General features: G+C 49.9%; 2 protein-coding genes across 2 annotated transcripts in view; one reads left to right on the top strand and one right to left on the bottom strand.

Moving 5' to 3' along the window:
* Positions 1-98: 98 nt before the first annotated feature.
* On the top strand, positions 99-8,363 carry DNALI1 (dynein axonemal light intermediate chain 1). The gene is made up of 6 exons (XM_030868941.2): positions 99-254; positions 790-935; positions 2,499-2,668; positions 3,705-3,883; positions 4,205-4,369; positions 6,512-8,363. The coding sequence occupies exons 1-6, from the start codon at positions 174-176 to the stop codon at positions 6,545-6,547; spliced, it is 777 nt and encodes a 258-aa protein (XP_030724801.1). The 5' UTR covers positions 99-173; the 3' UTR covers positions 6,548-8,363.
* The window catches only part of GNL2 (G protein nucleolar 2), a 30,055-nt gene continuing 14,301 nt past the window's right edge, over positions 5,164-20,917 (bottom strand). The window contains exons 8-16 of the mRNA XM_030868899.2: positions 19,711-19,824; positions 16,086-16,214; positions 15,264-15,368; positions 14,318-14,476; positions 13,996-14,109; positions 10,451-10,914; positions 10,008-10,090; positions 9,342-9,427; positions 5,164-8,448 (exon numbers count right to left, since the gene is read on the bottom strand). Coding sequence (XP_030724759.1) covers positions 8,296-8,448; positions 9,342-9,427; positions 10,008-10,090; positions 10,451-10,914; positions 13,996-14,109; positions 14,318-14,476; positions 15,264-15,368; positions 16,086-16,214; positions 19,711-19,824 — 1,407 coding nt within the window. The 3' untranslated portion in view covers positions 5,164-8,295. The remainder of the gene's footprint in view (positions 8,449-9,341; positions 9,428-10,007; positions 10,091-10,450; positions 10,915-13,995; positions 14,110-14,317; positions 14,477-15,263; positions 15,369-16,085; positions 16,215-19,710; positions 19,825-20,917) is intronic.

Below are 20,917 nucleotides of genomic sequence, written 5' to 3'. Positions count from 1 at the left end.
GAAACTAAGCTAAGAGATCTTTCCGCGAAGGCTAGGCAGAAACTCTCGCGGTGCTGGCCCCGCCCCGCCCTGAAGCCCCGCCCAGGCCATGAGGGCGGGGGAGGTTTCTATGGCGACGGCAAACAAGGCCCTAACTGGAGGGTCGCAGCAGGGCTACTACTCCCGCCGCCGCCATGATTCCCCCCGCGGACTCTCTGCTCAAGTATGACACCCCGGTGTTGGTGAGCCGCAACAAGGAGAAACGGAGCCCCAAAGTAAGGACGGGTCTCAGAAGGTGGGGGTGCACGAAGCTCCGATGGGGAAAGACCGATCCCTGCCTTGAGGATCGGGAGTCCCGAGGGACAGAGGCTGCAGTGACTGGGAGTAAAGGGAATTGGGACCGGAGAAGGAGGGTGGGAGAGCGATACAAGAAGCCCAGATGTTGGGTGACCCCAAAGGGCAGATTTAGGATGGGGAAGAAAGTCACAGGGAGATGGATGGGGCTCACCCTTTTTCACGGTAGCCCCAAGAATAGATCTGGGAGTGATTGCCCCATCACTAGAGCAGAGGCCTGAGCAGCTGTGCCAGAAACATTTCTTCAAGAAGATACAAGCATTAGGTTGGGGTGGAACCAGAGATTCTTTGTGGCCTCCTTCAGCTCTGAAACATAACTTTGGCTGAGAAGACGGGGGAAAGTGAGCTGGGAAGAGGGGAGGGATGTGCAGGAGAGCTGGAGCAACCCAGGGGGCCAGGGTGTGTGGAGCTGAGTGTCTGAATCACCTCCTGCCCCAACTTGTCCCTCCCTCTCAGGCTCAGCCACTGAAAGTCAGCCCTCAGCAGCCCGGACCCTCAGGTCCCGTCCCACAGCCACCAAAGACCAAGCTCCCCTCAACTTCCGGTGTCCCAGATCCTACAAAGCAGGCAGAAGAAATCTTGAATGCCATCCTGCCCCCGAGGTAAAAAAGCAGTGGCTGGGAGGAGGCCCAGGCTTTTGCATCCCTGAACTTGGGGATGTGAGAGGAGGCACTTTGTCTCTGTTTCTGACTGAGATTTCCTCCCAGCATCCTAGAGTTTCTAGGGCTTACACATGGCTAGATCCTGGGAATGTGGGTAGCGGGGAGACCTCTTCTCTATCTACCATCATTTCCTGAGTCCTCTCACCCAGGCTTATGGCTTTAAACATCACTTATATGCTGATTTCTCCCACAGGTCTTTCTGCAGCCCTGTCCTCTCCCCTAAACTCCAGACCTATATATTCTACTACTTCCTCGTTACCTTCATGAAGATGTCTAATAGACATCTCAAACTCAACATGTCCAGACTAAATCATAATGTCTTCCTTCCCCCAACCAGCTCATTCTCAGTCTTCTCCTTTTCCATTAGGGGCACAGGCCACCTTTCATTCCCTTTGATCTCTCACATCACATGTCCTGTCCTTCATCACATTCTTTTGGCTTTCCCTTCAAATTATTTTCCAAATCTGACTGCTTTTTACTCTGCTTCCACCATCTATTTTTTTTTAATTTATTTATTTGGTTGTGCTGAGTCTTAGTTGCGGCAGGCAGGCTCCTCAGTTGTGGCATGTGAACTCCCAGTTGCAGCATGTGTGTGGGATCCAGCTCCCAGGGATTGAACCCGGGCCCCCTGCATTGCGAGTGCGGAGTCCTGAGTCCTCTAGGAGGCCTTCCTTCAGACTCCTTTCTAAAAGGAGAGCTCCCTTCTTCACCATCCCCTTACCCTGCTTCTTTCTGCTGCAGCCACAAAGATCATTGTGATCACAGTGCCTTTCAACTGTTTTTATGTAATAAGTTGACAGCAGTTTTTAAAGTTATGATGAAAAGGGGAAACAGTAAAAGCCAGACTGCAATCTCCTCTGAAATGGAGGTCAAAGGAGGGGAGGGTGTTTTTCATTTGCTTGCTTTTCAACAATGCATGGAATCCTCTCCCTCATGGTGGTTCTGCCCTCAGGCCCCCCCTCGTGATTCCAGACCTGGCTGTGTCTCTGACACAAGGTTCACTAGGGGGGGCCCATATAGGTACACACCCCCAATACATACATTCACCTATTTCTGATTTTAGTATATGTGCTGATGAAGCGAGCACCATTCACCTCTTTCTGGCTGGCACAAGGTTTATAGTCCCCTGTGTCTCCTACTCACAAGTCAGTGGGAATTTCCACTGGGCCTTCCGTTCAGATCAAGCAACAACCACCATCAGTCTGCCCTCAACATGTTAGGAGTGTAAGATCTGGACCGTGGCTGACGACTTCACAGAGGGTCGTGGGAGAATGAAGGTAGCCTAGCCCCAAGATAGGGGCCCCGTGGAGGTGGCACAGTGGGTGTGGCTTTGGAGTCACACACTCATCAAGGGAGAAAGAGATGGAGGATTCTGGTGGGTCGGGGACAGAATCGCCCCTCACTCATCTCAGGCAGAGAGCGCAAAGGGCCATCTCTGCTCACATCCTGAGGACCCTGTCTGGTGGATGGGGTGCGCTCAGCCTGGCTGTGTCTGTCCCGCAGGGAGTGGGTGGAGGACACGCAGCTATGGATCCAGCAGGTGTCCAGCGCCCCCAGCACCAGGATGGATGTGGTACACCTCCAGGAGCAGCTGGACCTGAAGCTGCAGCAGCGGCAGGCCCGGGAGACTGGCATCTGCCCGGTGCGCCGGGAGCTGTACTCGCAGTGTTTCGGTGAGTGGTCCTCGAGGGAAGCTACACCACCCTCTACTGCCTCCTTCCCTTCCCTTCGCACAAATCCAGGCCCTGAGTCCCCTGCAGCTGAAGCCTGCCCCATCCTGGAATGTCTGTCTCCCCCCACCTGCCCCACCCAGGAACTGCTAACTGTGCCCTCTTCCCCCTCCCAGCCCACCTCTCTTACCAGTCCCGCACCCACCCTTGTCAGTCACCGTGTTCCTGACGACCTGCTGGATCTTAGTTCCCCGACCAGGGATTGAACCCGCACCCTCTGGAGTGGAAGCGTGGGACCACCAGGGAAGTCCCAATATGTTATTTTTTTAATCAGAAAAATTTAATGTTCTATATTTATATCCATCCATCAACATTAGGCCTTGGTCCAGAAAAATATTTCAGGGTGATTTGTTGTGACCCGACAGACGCAGGGATTTGAGATCTCCCTCCTCGGGTGCTGGTGTCAGATGACTGGCCCTCGGTCTAGTCTCACCAGCCCGTGTGGACTCAGACATGCAAACCGCATCCAAACCCTGAGGCAGCTGCACGGGGCTAGCGGGCTCCCTTCAGTCTGAGTGTGATTCTGGTTTGCCCTCCCAGTCGGCATTTATGGAGGAGATGGGTGGTCAAGCTCTAGACCCTGCTGTTTCCAGCCCCAAACCAGTCCAGCCAAGGGGCCACATAGGAGCTTCCAGCTGCTTTAAAACAGCCACCACGTTTATATTGAAAAAGTCAGAATTCTTTGAATAGCACCCAGTTTCTGCCTAACGGTGGGAGAGAGGGCCCCCACGGCTGCAGACAAACCTGGGCTCTTGTCTGCCTCTGCGCTGGCCAAACCAGGCTTGCTGATGGCCTGTACTCCCAAGTGCCAAGTTCAGAGCAGTGGCTGCATGGCAAGGCCCCTCCCTGAGGCCTGTCTCCAGGTGAGGACATACCCTAGTGCCCTTCCGACTTCCCGGTAGGAAGGTGGTTCGCAGTAGGTGCGGTGCATTTCCCCGCCTGCCTGCCTTCCCCGACCTCGCCACGTGTGCCTTGGCAGATGAACTGATCCGTGAGGTTACCATCAGCTGTGCGGAGCGAGGGCTGCTGCTGCTGCGAGTCCGGGACGAGATCCGCATGACCATTGCTGCCTACCAGACCCTGTATGAGAGCAGCGTGGCATTTGGCATGAGGAAGGCGCTGCAGGCCGAGCAGGGGAAGTCAGACATGGAGAAGAAAGTGAGACTTTGGCCCTCTTCGACTCTTCTGTCAATCTCAGGGCCACAGCTCGTCATTCCAGCACCAAATTCCGGCCTCCTAGGTGCTCTCCCATCACCTTAGTGAGGACCCTTTGGTTCAGTGTCACAGCCAGTCCGGTCGTGGCAGAGTTGTCTCCCCTTGGACATGCCCTGCCAGTCACTGACCTCCCACTGGGTGGCAGTACAGACCCTGGCAATGCCTGGGGTTGGACAGCTGTGTCCCAGGTCCCCTTCACCCAGGCACTCACACCGCCCCGTCCACTTGGCGACGTCCCAGCATGACTGGGGATTCTGTCCTCAGATTGCAGAATTAGAAACGGAAAAGCGAGATTTGGAGAGGCAAGTGAACGAGCAGAAGGCAAAATGTGAGGCCATCGAGAAGCGGGAGAGTGAGAGGAGACAGGTGGAGGAGACGAAGCACAAAGAAGAGATTCAGTTCCTGAAGCGGACTAATCAGCAGCTGAAGGTAATCGACGCCCAGGCCCAGGTGGAGCTCCTGCCACCCCCATCCCCGCCCCCGCCCCTGGCCCTGCCAGCCGAGCAGGCCAAGCATTTGGTTCCTTGTCCTACACTGACTTTCAATACTGCCAAGGAGTAAAGGAAGCTCTTTTGGGGAGAGGTGAGGGATCATTTCCCAGATTCTCTGTCCATCTCCATCCGGCTCTGAAGAGAGGCTGTATTCTCAGCTCTGGCTCTCCAGCGGAGGATTTTTTTCCCCTTGGATAAAAGTTGCCTGTCGTCCGGGAGAGGTGGCTATGTCAAGAAGCGGGACGTCTGTCCCATGGCAGCTGGCGCTTTGGAGACTTCTTGGAGTGGGCTGAGTCTCTCCAGCCGGCTTTCTGGGAGTGCTTTCCTACCTGCAGTTCCCTCTGAGGCGCTGCATTCGGGGCGGGCTGGGAAGGCCCTTCGAGAGGGAAGAACCATTTCAAATCGGGAACCTTCCCGAGGTGTGTGGGCAGAGGAACTCAGCTGTAGGCACTTTTCATCAAAGCCCTTTTGCTGATGGTATACTTTTGTCCAACTGAGCTGAAGGGACGGAGGGAGGGAGGGGGACTGGTGAAAAGGGCTGGGCTGGGGGCCAGGCTTCAGAAGCTCCAGGCTCTCTGTCTGGTCCAAAGGTTCTCAGAGGGTTGGGCCCGAAACCAGCATCATCCTCATCACCGCAACTTTCAGAAATACAAATCATTGGGCCCAGCCCAGAGCTACTGAAACAGAAACTTTGGGCTTGGGTCCAGCAAGCCATTCTAACAAGGTCTCCAGGTGATTTTTTTTTAACCTTTTATTATGAGAATTTTGAAACACAAAGTAGAATAATGCAATACACATCCATGTGCCCATTACAGAACTTCATCAATTGTCATCATTTTGCGAATCTTGCAGAAACAAGTGTTAATTATAATGAGATAAAACAGGATTCAAACTTCGCAGAAGAGAGTAAAATATAGTTTTTTTTTACCAACAAATGGTGAAGGTGCGCAGAATCACTGCATGGGGCAACATTCTCCATTCTGATGTTTGCCAAAGTTTGAGAACCACTGCTCTAGATATATGGCCTATTGACGTTCAGTGGCTGTCTCCCATGGCCCTGGCCAGGAGGGGCCCCTAGATGTATCTCCTTTTCCTCCCTAGTTTTATAGAAGCTTACATTCTTGCGATTGGCAGGCTTGTTGGTACTACAAGCCAAGGCCAGGCATTTGAGATAAAGAAGGGCTTGTGTTAATTGCTAGTGGAGGATGACATAGATTTTCTTGTTGCTGAGTTTAAACAAAACAAAGAAACTTTCACAGCCAGATGTGAATCTGTTTACTTAGCAGTCTCTGAAGCTGCCTCCCTTATCTGCCATATTCTTTTATCATAAGCTCAAGTTCCTCCTATGGTATTGGCGGCAAGAGCAAAGCAGAATACCTCGGCATCTTTCTAACATTTACAAGCAACCTTGGAATCCCCAGGGTGAAGGACTCTTTAGAAGTGAGTTATTTTTATTGGCTCAAAGCTGCACTGCAAATAAAGCAGTGTTTGCAGTCCGCAGAATAGACCTACTTAGAGATCTGTTCACACACCGTGACAGTGAATTATTTTACTGGCTGCCGGAGGAGCAGAGTAAATAACTCCCAAGTGCCTGAAGCTTTACATACAAGATGGACAGCTCCCTACTCACTGGTGGCAGTTTTCTCTAATTGGGTATCAGGTTGTCTCAGTGGCTGAAAATCTGCTGTTTCCAAAACCTCTTGTCCCAGCACAGAGCTCCCAGGCTCCCAAACCAGAGAGCCAAACGCTTAACTTAGCAGACGTGCTCAGGCTTGAAATCTGAGCCTTGAAAAGCCACTATTTCAACACCTTTTACTCAATTTCCTTTTCAATGCCTTATATTGCACACTGAGCAGCTATTGTATGGAAACCAGGACAGCTCTGATTTCTCCTAATGCAGCAAGACTGAATGCCAAGCCGGAGACCAGCTCATCTAGAAAATACGGAGCTGGGAATGAAGGGAAAAACACTTGGGGTGGCAGCATTTGGATTACTCTTCCCGGAGACTTTTATCACCTCTCAGCTATTTGTGTTAGGCTGCAAGTTTCAAATATTAACGGAGTTTGGTTTTGTTTTTCAGGCCCAACTGGAAGGCATTATTGCACCAAAGAAGTGATAATTTCCATATGGGTCTCAGCAAGCACTACTACCCCATCATAAGCCCTTTGTAATAAAAAGCTTCCTGAGTGAAGCCATACCCCGCCCCTGGTCCCACCTACGTATTTGTCAGAAGCCCCACCACCGCCCCAGTGTGGTGCGACACCTACGGTCTGGCAGCCAGGCTCCGGGCTGGACGACAGAAGGCAGTGTGGCCCAGGAAGTCTCTACGTGGCCAACCTTGGGATTTGCCAACTCCAACGGTGAGACTCAGAATTCACCCCTTTCGGCTGTATCCCTCTCAGGTGGAGCAGCTCCTCTCTCACTGTCACTCCATACTGTCGCCTATTTCCAGCCACACGAAGCTGCTTCTCTGCCCCGCAATTCATCTTGTCCCTTAACCCGGGCTCCTCTGGCCTCAGTCTTGCCCTTATTTGATGTCTTTTCATCATCCCTACTCCAGTGCAGTTCTAGTACCTCATTTTGGAGTTTTCGGTTTATACCGTATCATCTTATCCCCGCTTGCCAAGTCACTGGACCCCATCCTCCTTAGTTTTGGACTGCCTGGGTAGGAGGCAATGGCAGGGTCAAACCCATGGGTTTCGAGAACGTAAACACGTGCTGGAAAGAAATACAGGTCACGGTGTCCACTGTGAGCTGCCTGGACCTCGGCTCCTCCCCCAGCACTGATTTGTTCACCTTGCTCTGCAGACAGTCAAACCCCAACCCTACAGCCTGGCTAGCCCAGACCTCACTCTCAGTTCTAATTATTCATGACGGCCATGGCCTGGAGACAACTGCATTTTACTGTTCCTCATAATCTAAACTCAGTCTGGAGGGTCAGGAGTCTTCTGATTTCAGACCCAGGAGACTTAATTAGTGACATAAACCCTTCATTCCAGGGCACAGCAGCAGCTCCATGAGTGCCATCCTTCAGTCACACTTCACAACTAGCGTGACTAAGAAGGCGCTAACACCTCCCCTCGGTTAGAAGGCCTCAAGTGCTCAGCGTTCTCTTGGAGAGGCGCTCGGGTCGGATACCCGTCCCGGCCAGGGCTTCCAGGCTCACTGGATGAACTGCAGTCCAACAAGAACAGCTGTGTTCCACTGAGTCAAACAAGCCCTCTACACTCTAATCTCAAATTTGAAGTCACAGCTTTTACCCTCATCCAGGTGTCCTGAGGAATTAATCCCCAGATTCCACTAAAATGGCCTGTCTGTGCTCTGTCATTTTCATGGGAAAGAACTGTGGTCACTGAGATGTGCTAGTCCCATGACTCCTTGACAGTGCAGCACTCGTGGCCTGTTAGGTTCCCCTAGCAGACTCAACGATGGACAACACAAGTTGCTGTGGCTTTTTCTTCGTATTTTAAAGCCTAGGCTCTGCACACGACATCCCTAAAATTTTCTTCTTTTTACGGTTCTATTCCAAAGAGCTTCTGTTCTAAATTGCTCATTGCCAGTACAAAAGAAATACCACACTCCACACTTCCTAGACCTCAGGCCTGTTTCTGTCAGATATCTCCATTTGCTTGAGGAACTCACAGGACTAATTCAAGTGTCCGAAGTTCCAGTGGACCCCATCGCTGAGATCCTTGGGGGTGAGGGGCTTATCTTTATTTTCACTGGCACTGGTGAATGGTTTCAACTGTCAAATCTCAGAACAGATGCACCCATGGCCTTCGAAATGCCAATTGGGCATGAAGAAAACGAACAGAGTTTCTAACTGCATATTTTTGTAGAATTTAATAAACAACTTTTAAAACGTTACTGCTTATGTTTCAATTTCTTGTGTCTGTGTTTCTGCCCCTCTGAGTCACTGGTCTTCTTTTTGTTCCTGTTCCTGTTTTTCACGTTGTGTGTTTCATAGTAGCGTACACCGACTTTTCTGGATCGTTGCTGCCGTGCTTCTCGCCTCCGCTGTAAAAAATGGCGCACACACACAAAGAGGGAAAAAAAACAATCAAACAGTGAAAGTCATAAAACAGGCCCCTCTGTTTCTCTGTGTTCTATTCCCACGCTGCTCCCACAACTACCGGAAGCAGCACCAACAAGGGAGAGTTCACCTCACAGACCCAAGTCTGCACTTCCATTGTGACTTGTGGCCACTCCAAGTTACAGATTGCCATTTGGTCCAACCCTCATCCAACACTTGAATCTTTTCTCCTGAGCTCCCGACAAGTGGTCCTCTGGTCTAAGGCTGATCACTCTCCACCTCCGAAGAGGGCCCCCTCCAGCTCTGGAGGGCCCAGTTACAGAGCTGAACTTCACAGAAGGCGGTGATCTGTCTGCCTACACAGCTCTGCTCCTCACGTGTCATTTCCCTGAGGCCACATAAACCCAGCGGACTCTTCCAAACAGTAGTCCACATGTTTGGGGATATTGACCAGGAATTCGTAAAACAAGACATAAACTCAAGGACCTTCATGCAGCAGCCCACTCCTTGATCCTGTTTCACTGACCTTAACTAGGTCACTTAGGACTGGGGTTTCTTTTTTTTTTTTTAGCGGTATGCGGGCCTCTCACTGCTGTGGCCTCTCCAGCTGCGGAGCACAGGCTCCGGACGCGCAGGCTCAGCGGCCATGGCTCACGGGTCCAGCCGCTCTGCGGCATGTGGGAGCTTCCCGGACCGGGGCACGAACCCGTGTCCCCTGCATCGGCAGGCGGACTCTCAACCACTGTGCCACCAGGGAAGCCCCAGGACTGGGGCTTCTTGATTTCAGCTCTAGACCATTAGTTTCTGCAAGAGTGAGTCTTAGGAAATGGACTTCCCCTCTCTACACCTGGGGGACGTTTCAGACCAAAGCACGTACTTCCTTAGATGTAAGCGTCCTGCGAGCTTTGTTCGACTGCTCCTCCTCCCTCTGTGCCTTCCTCTTCTTTCCCTTTCTGGTAGGTGCTGGAAACGAAACACAAGCACACACAGAGGAAAGAAACAGGAATTTTTAAATTCAAAATGTGTCTGAATCCTAAGGTGGGAATGAGCTTGTTGTGCTGGAGAAGGAAGGCAGAGGCCAGTGTGAAGGGAGTGTGGTGAGCAGAGCAGAGCAAAGCAGGACGAGGCTGGAGGCTGCCAGACCTGGGGGCGCTGAGTGGCCTTGGCGGGGTTTGCGTTTGTCTTGAAAACACACTCAATGTAGGAGCTAGTAGTCCAACCACATAAAGAATAAATACATGAACCATCCTACCCCCAGAAAAAAATTTGTCTTTGGACCCACCCTTAGATTACAATGTTCATAATGTACTCTCTTGAGAGGAATTTTCCCAAATCACCCATTTAACCCCAAGACATGTGCAGAATAAAAAGAAGAAAAGCCAATTTGTGTGATAAATAGTAAGTGGAACCAGGGTTACCTGCCAGATATGATAAATATCTGTGTGGATGACAGTACAAGAGATACTTTGGAGATTAAACTTAGATTCCCCAACGTTCTAAAGATGCAAATCACATCTACATGATTTTAATATTTTAACTGTACCTGTATCTTCTACGTCTTCTTCAGCTGTTCTTCTCTGTTCTTCGGATTTTGCAAAAACCACTTGACTCAGTCCCTTGGATATTCTGTAAGGGGAAGAGTAGAGCAATGAAGCCGTCCAACATTCCCCCCGCTGCCCACACAGGCGCTGACGCAGGGACCACGACAAGCTCGCAGATTAACGAAACCCCGCTGCCCCTTCACGTGGTTAACACCATCGGTAGAAGCAACATTGTTTTGGCGGCTCCTGGGCATTTGTAAAAGACAGAACTATCAATACTAGGCTTCTCATACTTCAGGCAGTTGAATTTGAAAAACGTACAGATCACTTTTAAAAACCGGCAATACCTTCCCCTGCCCTACAAACACACTGGCTCCAATCCTCGCGGCAAGTTTCTGGGAAAAGAATGAGCAAACTGCAATTCGTGAGGAGATGAGGACGCTACCTGACTGCTGAAAACTTCTTAGCTTTGGCTTTGTTTAAAAACCTCTGGTACTTGGCAATCTTCTCATCCAGGGCTTGAATAACGGCCTTGGTGTTGCTTCCCGCGTGTTCTTCCTGGGACTTTGCGTAAGACTCTTCCTCTTCGTCTCCTTGGTACTCCTGTTCCTCCTCCTCCGCCTCCTCCCTCTCCGCGGAAAGGCTCTCCAGCTCTTCGTCAATATCAGACATCTCCAGAGGAACGAGGTCATCCCCAGAAAACTGAGGCACGACGTTGATTTTGCCGAAGTTCTGCCGGACCCGCGCCACAATCCGCTGCATTTCTGAATCGGCGCCACCGTGGCCGGGCTCCTCTTTTTCCTTCTCAGTGATGGATTCCGACTCCTCACCTACAGTGTCTGTGACGCCCTCTTCTGGGCTGTTCTGGGCTGTTTCTGTGGCCACTTCCAAAGATGAGGAGGATGGAAGCTAGTCAGGCCAAAAAGGGGTGGGGTGGGGAGAGAAATGGAATCAGAAAATGAAAATTGAGTCTCTTTTTTAAATTTTATTTTATATTGGAGTACAGTTAACAATGTTGTGTTAGTTTCAGGTATACAGCACAGTGGGTCAGTTACACATACATATGTATCTATTCTTTTTCAGTTATTTCCTCATTTAGGTTATTACAGAATACTGAGCAGAGTTCCCTGCTGAATTTCTGAACTTCCATACCTTGCTCTCAAATGAGGCAGTCCTCTTCTCAGGACTAAGGGCAAGTGTCAAAAGCATGCACATCTGAGTCATATTGTTAATCTATTTTTAAGTCAATGTGCATTAAACCCTGAACCCAGCATGGAAGGATCAGAGGAATACAGCTACGGTCCCAAAGGATGTGCCAACCCTGAGTATTTAGCCATCAAAACCAGTCAACTCTACACTGTAGACAGGGGAGGTTCCCTACACTGTTCCTGGGGACTGCAAGGAATGGGGGCTGCTGAGAAAGCACATCCCAAATGAGCACACACCTTGGGACTTCCCTGGCCGTCCAGTGGTTAAGACTCCGTGCTCCCAATGCAGGGGGCACGGGTTCAATCCCTGGTCATAGAACTAAGATCCCACACACAGCATGGCCAAAAAAAAAAGAAGAAAAAGGGTAATTCCAAATGAGCACACACTGTAACAGAAGAATGAAGGCCCAGCTGAATGCTGAGGGCGATCGCAGCACTAGTTTAGAAAGTGTGAGGGCAGAGGAGAGGCACTGAGGAGGCACCTCGAAGGAAGGAAGGTGTGAGGAAAGAGGAGGGAAACTCCTAGGAGCTCAGAACGAGCCCGGAGGCGGCCTGTTTCGGGGAAGGGGTGGAGGGAGCATGGGCTGGCGGCGCGAGCCCTCACGCAGCTGACGCAATTGTGCACTCACAACTGAGGCTCGCAGAACTCAAGGGATTTTCCAAAGGCAAAGGTGGCTGCGCGAAGCACTAACTGCATCAGGAATCCATGAAGTTCAGGAAACTGTATACAAATTCGTATGTACGTTTCCGTGCATTTTTCTGGTAAGGTGGATTTCAGCCTTCGGATTCTCAAGGGGGTTGCTGCCACCACCAAAAAGAGGAAAGGAGGAGAATCCCGGAGCGGGGGCGGGGGACGACGGACACTGACCATCTCAAGTTAACAACTAGACATGGAGGAAGAGTTAGAGAAAGCCCGCCGTTCCCAGGCAGGGCCACACGGGAGCAGGGGCGGCCTCTTTGGGTCAGAGGCCACAGCCACGTGGCCCGCCCGCCACGTCCTCCCGGAGCCATGACACACCAGGCTCGCTCCGCCTCGCGTGCTGCTCCCCATGCCTGCAACGCTCGCCTCTCGTGACACCTGCGGAGCTCCTGCCTCCCATCACTAGGGCCCCCCCTCAAAGGCCACTTCCTCAGAGGCCGTCCCTGACCACCCCACGTACGAGGCACTGCTCTGTCTCCCGCAAACCCCTAACCCTGCTTTAGCCTCCCTCACAGCAATCAGTACGTTACATCCGTATCTGTTTACTACGTGTCTCCCTGCAGGACGATAAAAGTGCGCATTTATTTGGTCCTTGACCCCCAGTTCCTGGCACAAGAGCTCCTAAAACCCTTGGAATCTCCTGGGTTAAGACAGGGGTGTCTTGCTTTTGTTATTTGTAATAAGCCCCTCTCCCCCAAAGTTATGCTAATGAGATGGCTGTGGTGGGACGTAGCTTCAGACTGGGGGCTGGTCACCGGAGAGCCCGAGCAATTGCTGAGAGGGCTGGAGGTTGAGTTCAGTCACCAGTGGCTGATGATCTGGTCAACCGTGCCTACATAATGAAGGCTGAACTTACACACCTTGCATACAAACCCTTAAGGACGGACGGGCTCTGGGGAGCTTCTGGGCTGGTGAACACACTGACGTGCTGGGAGGGTGGCCTGCCTGGAGAGGGCACGGAAACTCCACACCACCCTCTACCCCATACTTTGCCCTGTGCACCTCTTCCATTTGGCTGTTCCTGACTTGTATCTTTTGTAATAAACCGGTAGTCATAAGCAAACCACTTTCCTGAGTTCCGTGAGTCTTTTCAGCAAATTATCAAACCTGGGAACCTCTGCATTTGTAGTCAGCTGGGCAGAAGTGTGGGTAGCCTGAGAACCCCACCTGCAGCTGGCATCTGAAGTTGGGGTAGTCTTGTGGGACTTAACCTGTGGGGTCTGCACTAACTCTGGAAGTTACTGGACACCCAGTTGGTGTCAGAGGCTTGCATAATAGGTGTGGAAAAATGAAGGCTATTTGGTATCAGAAAACACCAAATACTCTTCCACTGGCACGTGTATGCGTGCGTGTGTACGTGTGTGTGTATACGTGCAGGAAGGCAGGGCCTCGTCCCGCAGTACTGGTTGTTTGGCGGTTTTAGTGGGGAGAAGGGAAAAGGTTGAGTAACATCAGTTTCAGATATGTTGATTTTGAAATGCTGGAGAAAATATTCAAACTGGAAATTTATAGCTGACAATGGAAACTCTGGGAATGGAGCCCGGTGAGAGAAAACCAGAGAAATATGGACCCAAAAGACTAGCATGGAAGCAGAACTTAAAGCCACTTCTTCAAGAGACTTGGCTGAGCTCCGACAAAGACCCTAGAAATAGACTTTCCCTGAGCATCCACTGTACCACTCTCCTTTCCCACCTGACCACGAGCTTCTTGAGGGCAAGGACCACGTTCGTTATTCCTATGCTCCCAGTTCCTGGCACATGGTTGGGCATAATGTCCACGAAACAAAAGCATCTTGGAAATGCCTGTTCTTCAAGCAGAAGAAAAGACACGAAAACCACAGGAGCACTCACATTTAATGAGCCCTCCTTTCTCAAGGCCCTGAAAACTGGCATTTACACTCAGGCTTCTATCATACATTTACTTCCTGGTCACCCCCCCACCAGGTCACAGTAGTGGCACCCTGGGATGGGAGACACTGCAGCTGAAAGTTCTACCCTAAAGGGAGAAGACGGTGGTCCAAAGACACACCACACCCAGGTCAGTAACCATGCTTCCCGAGAGAGGGGTCCACCCTTCTCTTACCTGGGGGGCTACAGGGGGCTCTGCATTGGGCGGCTTGACAAAGAAAGGAATCCGGCCCCTCTGCCAGTCATTGAGGACCATCTTCCCCACAGTCCGCAGGTCAGGCTCTCCACCCTGAAATGTCGCACGAAGAGGCCCAATTAAATTCAAACAACAAAACCACCTCCTGGTTTGGAAGCACGGCGGTGGTCCCAGTTGGCACCATCTACCTGCCAAGTTTCGCACTTCATACTGCTCACACATGCATATATAAAAGGTCCACACCACACACGCACACACCTGCAGCACGTCCCAGTCTGAATTCTCACAAATCCTGGCTTACCTTCAATAACTTCCCTGTTCGGAAAGCTAGCTTCTCAAGAAAGTCCTCAGCGTTCTCCCAAGAATCAATTTTGTATGTCTTGCTGATATATTCTGGCTTTGCTCGTTCAAGTACGGCACCAATGTGGTCTTCAGGAGTCTTAATTTTTTCAACTTGAACCTAAATGTTCACAGGAAAGCTCTTGCTTACAAACTTGATTATGGGCGGAGTGAAGTTCCCAGTGTTCTCTGTAACCATATCTGAAAACAGGTTTCAATGCCTCAAAGCAAGCGGGGCCTGGCACGAGCTTGGCCTGGAGGTGGCGAGATGCAGTTGGCTGAAAGGAGCGCCATGGACAGCCGACCGCAGCCGCGGAGCCCAGAACTCAGCTCTAACCTCGGCTCACCACAAACTGACAGTGTGACTTCCGCAAGTAGTTTAAACTGGAACCCTTCGTGCTACTGACTTGCAGAAATGGTTAAAAGTCCACCCATCCCAGGACACAAAGAGAAGGGAATAGTTTAAGAAAGAAGGGGAGGAACCGCACAGGATGCATAGCCAGAAGCACTGGTTAAGGTTAAGTGGAACCATTTAAAGCTCTCCGTCGTCTTCTGAAACAAGTGAGGAAATGACCGAGTTCCAAAATGACTCAACCCATAAACCCATGAAGATGAATTATCTCTAAACATAAACAGGCCCTGCTTCCCTTTGGAGCCCGTGTGTAAACGACAAACTCTTTTGTGGGATGACATTGACCAGATATGCCCACGGTTCCACTAACTTCTCAAACAGGCTTAAGTGGAATGGAGAGACTGCCCTGTTCAGTGTCATGTTCCTCAAGTTTGGTCAGACAGGCTGACCCCAAACTGTCTGCTGAATGAGTAAAAAGCAAAGGTATCCAGAGTTCCCCACAGAACGCTGGCCCCAAAAGGCAAACAAAAGAGCCTCTCGGGACCAAAATACTCACGACTCCTTTCAGCACAATGTCCGTCTCTGAGTCCTCAGAGGGGTAAACCACACCGGGACAGTCGATAAGGAATATCCGGCGCATCAAGGTAATATACTGCCAGACCTAAAAAGCAGAGACTTCCCCAGGTCAATCCCTGAAAGCGATTTCACAAACCCCTGATGCTCAAGAAACTAGAGAGGGGGGTAGCGGTCAGAGAGGAGCAGCCTGCTGCGTGATGAAGCTCCAAAGCTCCTCTCTTTGGGCCGCGCATGAGGCACTTCCACGAGGCATAAACTACAGTTTCCAACAGCTAAGGGTCTAAAAATAATGCAGAGGCAGGATCTCCATCTAGTATTGTGCAATAATGTCCAGTAAAGCTTTTTCTGATTTTCAAAAGTACTCCTGGAAGCTTAATACTGCTTGGCCCCTGTTCCTTTCAGCAGAACCATGGTGCGCCCCAAATACCCTGTGTTCCAGGGTAGGACCCCCAACCAACAGAATCTACCCTAAAGTTGAATTTTCTTTCTTAACCCAGGCACCAAATATTCTTGGGTTAGTTTTGTTTATCAAAGCAAAAGGCTGGAGTGACCATTTAAAACAGACTCAAACGGCACATACCGAACAATGCCAAAGTCAGGCAGTGGCACACAAAGTACTCTTAGTCTTATCAAAAAGGGCAGAAACAGCTCCAGGACGTTGCCAACTATTATATGGAGACTAAACTCCCAATGGCGATCTTCACCCAGGAGAAGCAGAGAGACATCTCCACGTCCCGAATTATCACCCTCCATGGAAGTAAAGTAAGTCAAAGCAAATAAGACCCCCTCGAGCCAGACATACCTTTGTTTCACCTGCAATGGGGGCCACATTGCAAACTTTCTTGGAGCGCAGTGTGTTTATGACAGAGCTCTTGCCAACATTTGGATAGCCAATGAACCCCACGCTGATCTGTTTCTTGTCAGTGTGCAACTGTTCAAAAAAAAAGAATACACACCACATACACGCAGAGTGAACATCCCATGGGACAAACAGGTTGTGTTACTTTGCTACCATAAAGAATACAGTACAAAACTATTGCTACGACTTGATTTAAAACCCAGACACGCACCACCTGCATAGTCTGAGTGGGCTGCGTACACATACTCTTTAAGAAATCAGAGGTGAGTCAGCTCCTCGGTCACTCACGTGAAATTACTGTTGAATGTTTTAAGGTTAAAAGTACGTAGGCTGAGAAACAAAGGAAGAAATAGCTTGTTAGTCATCAATTTAGAAGAACACCATCCCCTGATAAAATGTCTTCGGGGAAGAGAACCTTAGCAGATGCAGCAACCGGCAATCCCACGACCCATCCCTCCTCTCCTCTGCACAAGATATTTTGCATTTTCACTGCTAAAAGTAAACAACAAAAGAAAAGAAAGGCAGCTTCAAAAACTAGATCACTGGGTGAAAGTCTCAAAGAGGCAGAGCTCAGGAAGAGTCTACAAACGGATGGGGACTTCTGACTAGAGACGGTGGACTGCACATCCCTGCCCACCTCGCTCCCTCCACAAACTCCTCTGGAACCACAGCCGTGGGAATTAACACACACACACCCATAGAGCCAAACACATAAAACCAAAGCATGCGCTGGAGATGAGACAGAACAAACTAATGTGTGATATTAACAGAAGACCAGCAGTTAAAAAGTAGTATCTAACTTGGCCCCACTACAAAATATGAAAGCTACATGGCTGCAAAGGTAGAAAAACTAAAAATGCAGCAAATATACTGCCAATGAATCAGGAAAGACCTTGGGAATCAGCAGTACAGACCCCTCTAAGGGTGGGACTGAAATCCAGAAGACTGACCAGTGGACCGTCTGTAGAAATAGTCACACCTCTCCTTCCCCTCCCTCGCCTGGCATGGGTGCCCAACTTCTCTACCCCAGAGCCTTAGGAGAGATAATGACTCTTTTGAAACCCTGCATGTCTGAAAATCTCTTTAATTTTCAGACCTGAAAGGGACCCTAGATTTAGAGATAACAGTAATTGAAAGCAAGTGTTCCCAGAGTGATTAGTTGAAAGTCTAAATATTGAATAGTACAACCCCAGCCTCCTACTCCCACTGAGTTCCCAGAACCCTGGCAGCCAGGTCTATATACGCCCAAGCTGGAGACAGGAAGACTCCTTTCTAGGGAAACTCACAGGCCCAGGAGTAAAGACCTACAGACGGGACTTCCCTGGTGGCCCAGTGGTTGGGACACCGTGCTTCCACTGCAGGGTACACGGGCTCGATCCCTGGTTGGGGAACTAAGATCCCACATGCCGTGCAGTGCGGCCCAAACAAAAAACAAACAAAAAACCCACCCTACAGACACTGACATCTAGAGTGTCCCCCAACCAAACACTGGGTTTCTGCCCAGTCACCTACAGTGAAATCTCTCATTCAACAAGCACACTCCCTGCATAAAGCCTCTCTAGCCTTTTTTGGTGGCTCTCTCTTAAATGAGTGGAGAACCAAGAATAACCAGACATCTGAAGTGTGACTCTACTAGAAAAGACAGAAAAACAGCAACTTGGAGGAAACAGTGTCAACGTACGAAAATGTAGAGGAAAATTTCCAAATACCACTATCATTGTTCTCAGAGACAGAGAAGCCAGTGCATCCGTGAAACAAGAACAGGCTATAAAAGGGAGCAGGGCAATTCATAAACAAGAGCTTTCGGAAATTACAAATTAAAAGTGAGACGCAAAATACAGTTTGCGATAGAACAGCTAAATGATCAAGTCAAGGAAACTTCCCAGAAAACGGGGTAAAATGTCATAAATGTACTGAAACAAAGAAAAGATAAGAAAATTCAAGAATCGGGAATTCCCTGGCGGTCCAATGGTTAGGACTCTGCGCTTCCACTGCAGGGGGCACGGGTTCCATCCCTGGTAAGGGAACTAAGCTCCCACAAGCCGCGAGGCAAGGCCAGAAAAAAAAGAATGGAAATTCAAGAATTAAACCAGGACATAAAACCAAATTCCTGAACAAGAACAGAGATGAATGGGGGCATATGGCGTGGGGTGGTTTCCAAAAAACAGTATAGGACAAATAACGGACTAAAAGTCCCGTCCATGCCTAGCTCACTGAACAATAAAAGACCCACCTTAAAGCACATCATTGGGACACTGTAAAGCAGGAACTTTTTTCAAAAAGATCTCAGCCACAAAGGATTAGGAGTCCGAACGGTCTCAGATTTCTCAATGGCAACATTGGAAGCCAGAAAACAATGCAATGTAGTGTCTTCAGCATTCTAAGAAACGGTGTGAGGGTAGGATGAAGACATTTACAGAATGCAAGGCCTCAAAAAATGTTCCTTCTAAGCACTCCTTTTCAGAAAGCTTTTGGAAAACAGGTTCCATCAAAAGGAAGGAGTAAACCAAGAAAGAAGAGGGATCCAGTGAACAAGGACAACACAGGGAACAGCCATGGCAATCCCCCATTCAGAGGACGGGGAAAGGAAATCCCAGGAAGACCCGGCAGCAGCCTGGGCAGCAGCCAGTCCACCTGGAAGGGAGGCGCCAGACACTCTGAAAGTTCCCACGCTACCAGAGGATTTGGTGATATGCCAGTGACAAATAAAACGGAGCTAATTAACACCAGATAAAACAGAAGGTCCTATTAGAAAGGAATTAAAATCATAGCATTGTGGATCAGCAAGGACTGACACTTCAGTCATAATAACCTAAACACTAAATGAGTAATAGTTTAGCCAAATGTCGTACAAGGACAGAGGGTGTGGAGAGGGAGGACGGGGGTAAGAAACCTAACCCTCATTTTCCATAGTAGGAACTTAACAAATACGTAAAACTGAGCGGGGTGTGAGATCAAGAAACAGATTCATAAGCATATATAAAAAATATGGAAAAAAACACCAGAAGTAACAGCTATGAGTTGGACGAGTTCCTTCTGGGAAGTGGGGAAGGGTGGGACAGAGGACAGGTGTCCTTGTTAGAAGCCAGGTAAGATTCAATGAACACACAAATACAAAGTTGCAGGTACAGAACGTGAAGCTGCGAGAACACGTGCTTTCAGGGCCTCCCTGAGGAACTAGCATCTGACCAGGGATCCGAGGCTGGGGTTCAGCAGGGTGCCTCCCAGGCAGAGGGAAGAGAAATGCACAGCCCGGGAGCCCAGAGTGGGGATACACTGTGGGGAGGGGCCCGTCGTCATCATCGAGCAGAGGGTGGACCATCCGGTGCCAGGGGCACGGCAGAAAGGGCAGCGACGTCGGTCAGGGATGGGGGTACAGGCTGAGCTACAGAGTACTTCAGAATCCCTGAGGCTCTGTGAGTGCTCACATCTCCAGAACACACCGTCCTCACTACCGAGAAGGTGTGGAAGGTGAGCCTGGTAACTCTCTGACACACCCTGGGAAGAGAAATTCTCACACAAACCCACAGCTGTCCAACTCCAGGGGGGACAGGTCAGGTCGCAATACCTTTCCAAACTGCCGCAGAAGCTGAATAAATGCTCCTTTGCCAAAGGAGTTAGTAAGACTTGCGTGGAAAGCAAGCGTCGGGTAATCTTGGGAGAGGATGGCAACCCATCGTTTCTAAAGGGAGAAAAGAAAAGAAGCTGGTAAACTGTGAGCTGTTTATTTACAACATAGGAAGAACCAGAGCTTGAATAACAGGATGGTACTTCAAATACACAGTTGTCTAAGGAAGATGTTAGCTGTAAGTCTTTGAAATATTTTTTTCAAGTATGACAGTTGATGCTTTGTCTTTTTTTTTTTTAATTTATTTATTTTTGGCTGTGTTGGGTCTTCGTTGCTGCGCGCGGGCTTCCTCTAGTTGTGGTGAGCGGGGGCTACTCTTCGTTGTGGTGTGCAGGCTTCTCATCACGGTGGCTTCTCTTCTCACAGAGCACGGGCTCTAGGCCCATGGGCTTCAGTAGTCGTGGCATGCAGGCTCAGTAGCTGTGGCACTCGGGCGTAGCTGCTCCAAGGCACGTGGGATCTTCCCGGACCAGGGCTCGAACCTGTGTCCCCTGCATCGGCAGGCGGATTCTTAACTACTGCACCACCAGGGAAGCCTGTCTTTTGCCTTATAAACACAAAACAATATTCCAAAAATGCCTTCACTGCTACTAAATGCAACTAATGTAACATAATGTGAAACAGACCTGGGGCCTCGGCAGCCACCTCTTCTGAAGGGCGCACACCATTCATCCTATGGGCACTACAGCTGTCCCACTGCCAACCATCAAGGGTCAAAGGTAACTGCCCAGGACTTCTCTGGTGGTGCAGTGGGTTAAGAATCCGCCTGCCAATGCAGGGGACATGGGTTCGATCCCTGGTCCGGGAAGATCCCACATGCCACAGAACAACTAAGCCCGTGTGCCACAATCACTGAGCCTGCGCTCTAGAGCCCGCGAGCCACAACTACTGAAGCCCGCACGCCTAGAGCCCGTGCTCTGCGAAAGAGAAGCCACCATGATGAGAAGCCTGCGCACTGCAACGAAGAGTAGCCCCTGTTCGCCACAACTAGAGAAAGCCTGCGTGCAGCAACAAAGACCCAACACAGCCAGAAATAAATGAATTTAAAAAAAAAAAAAAGGTAACAGCCCATCATCAATGAAGCTGATTTTAGTTTTGTTTTCGATGAGGACACTTGAATGACTACACCCTCAATAGTGCAACACCT

Source organism: Globicephala melas, chromosome 1, assembly GCF_963455315.2.
Source record: "Globicephala melas chromosome 1, mGloMel1.2, whole genome shotgun sequence".
NCBI lineage: Eukaryota > Metazoa > Chordata > Mammalia > Artiodactyla > Delphinidae > Globicephala > Globicephala melas.
The sequence above is the reverse complement of the archived record's forward strand: the minus strand, read 5'-3'. Positions and strand labels throughout refer to the sequence as shown.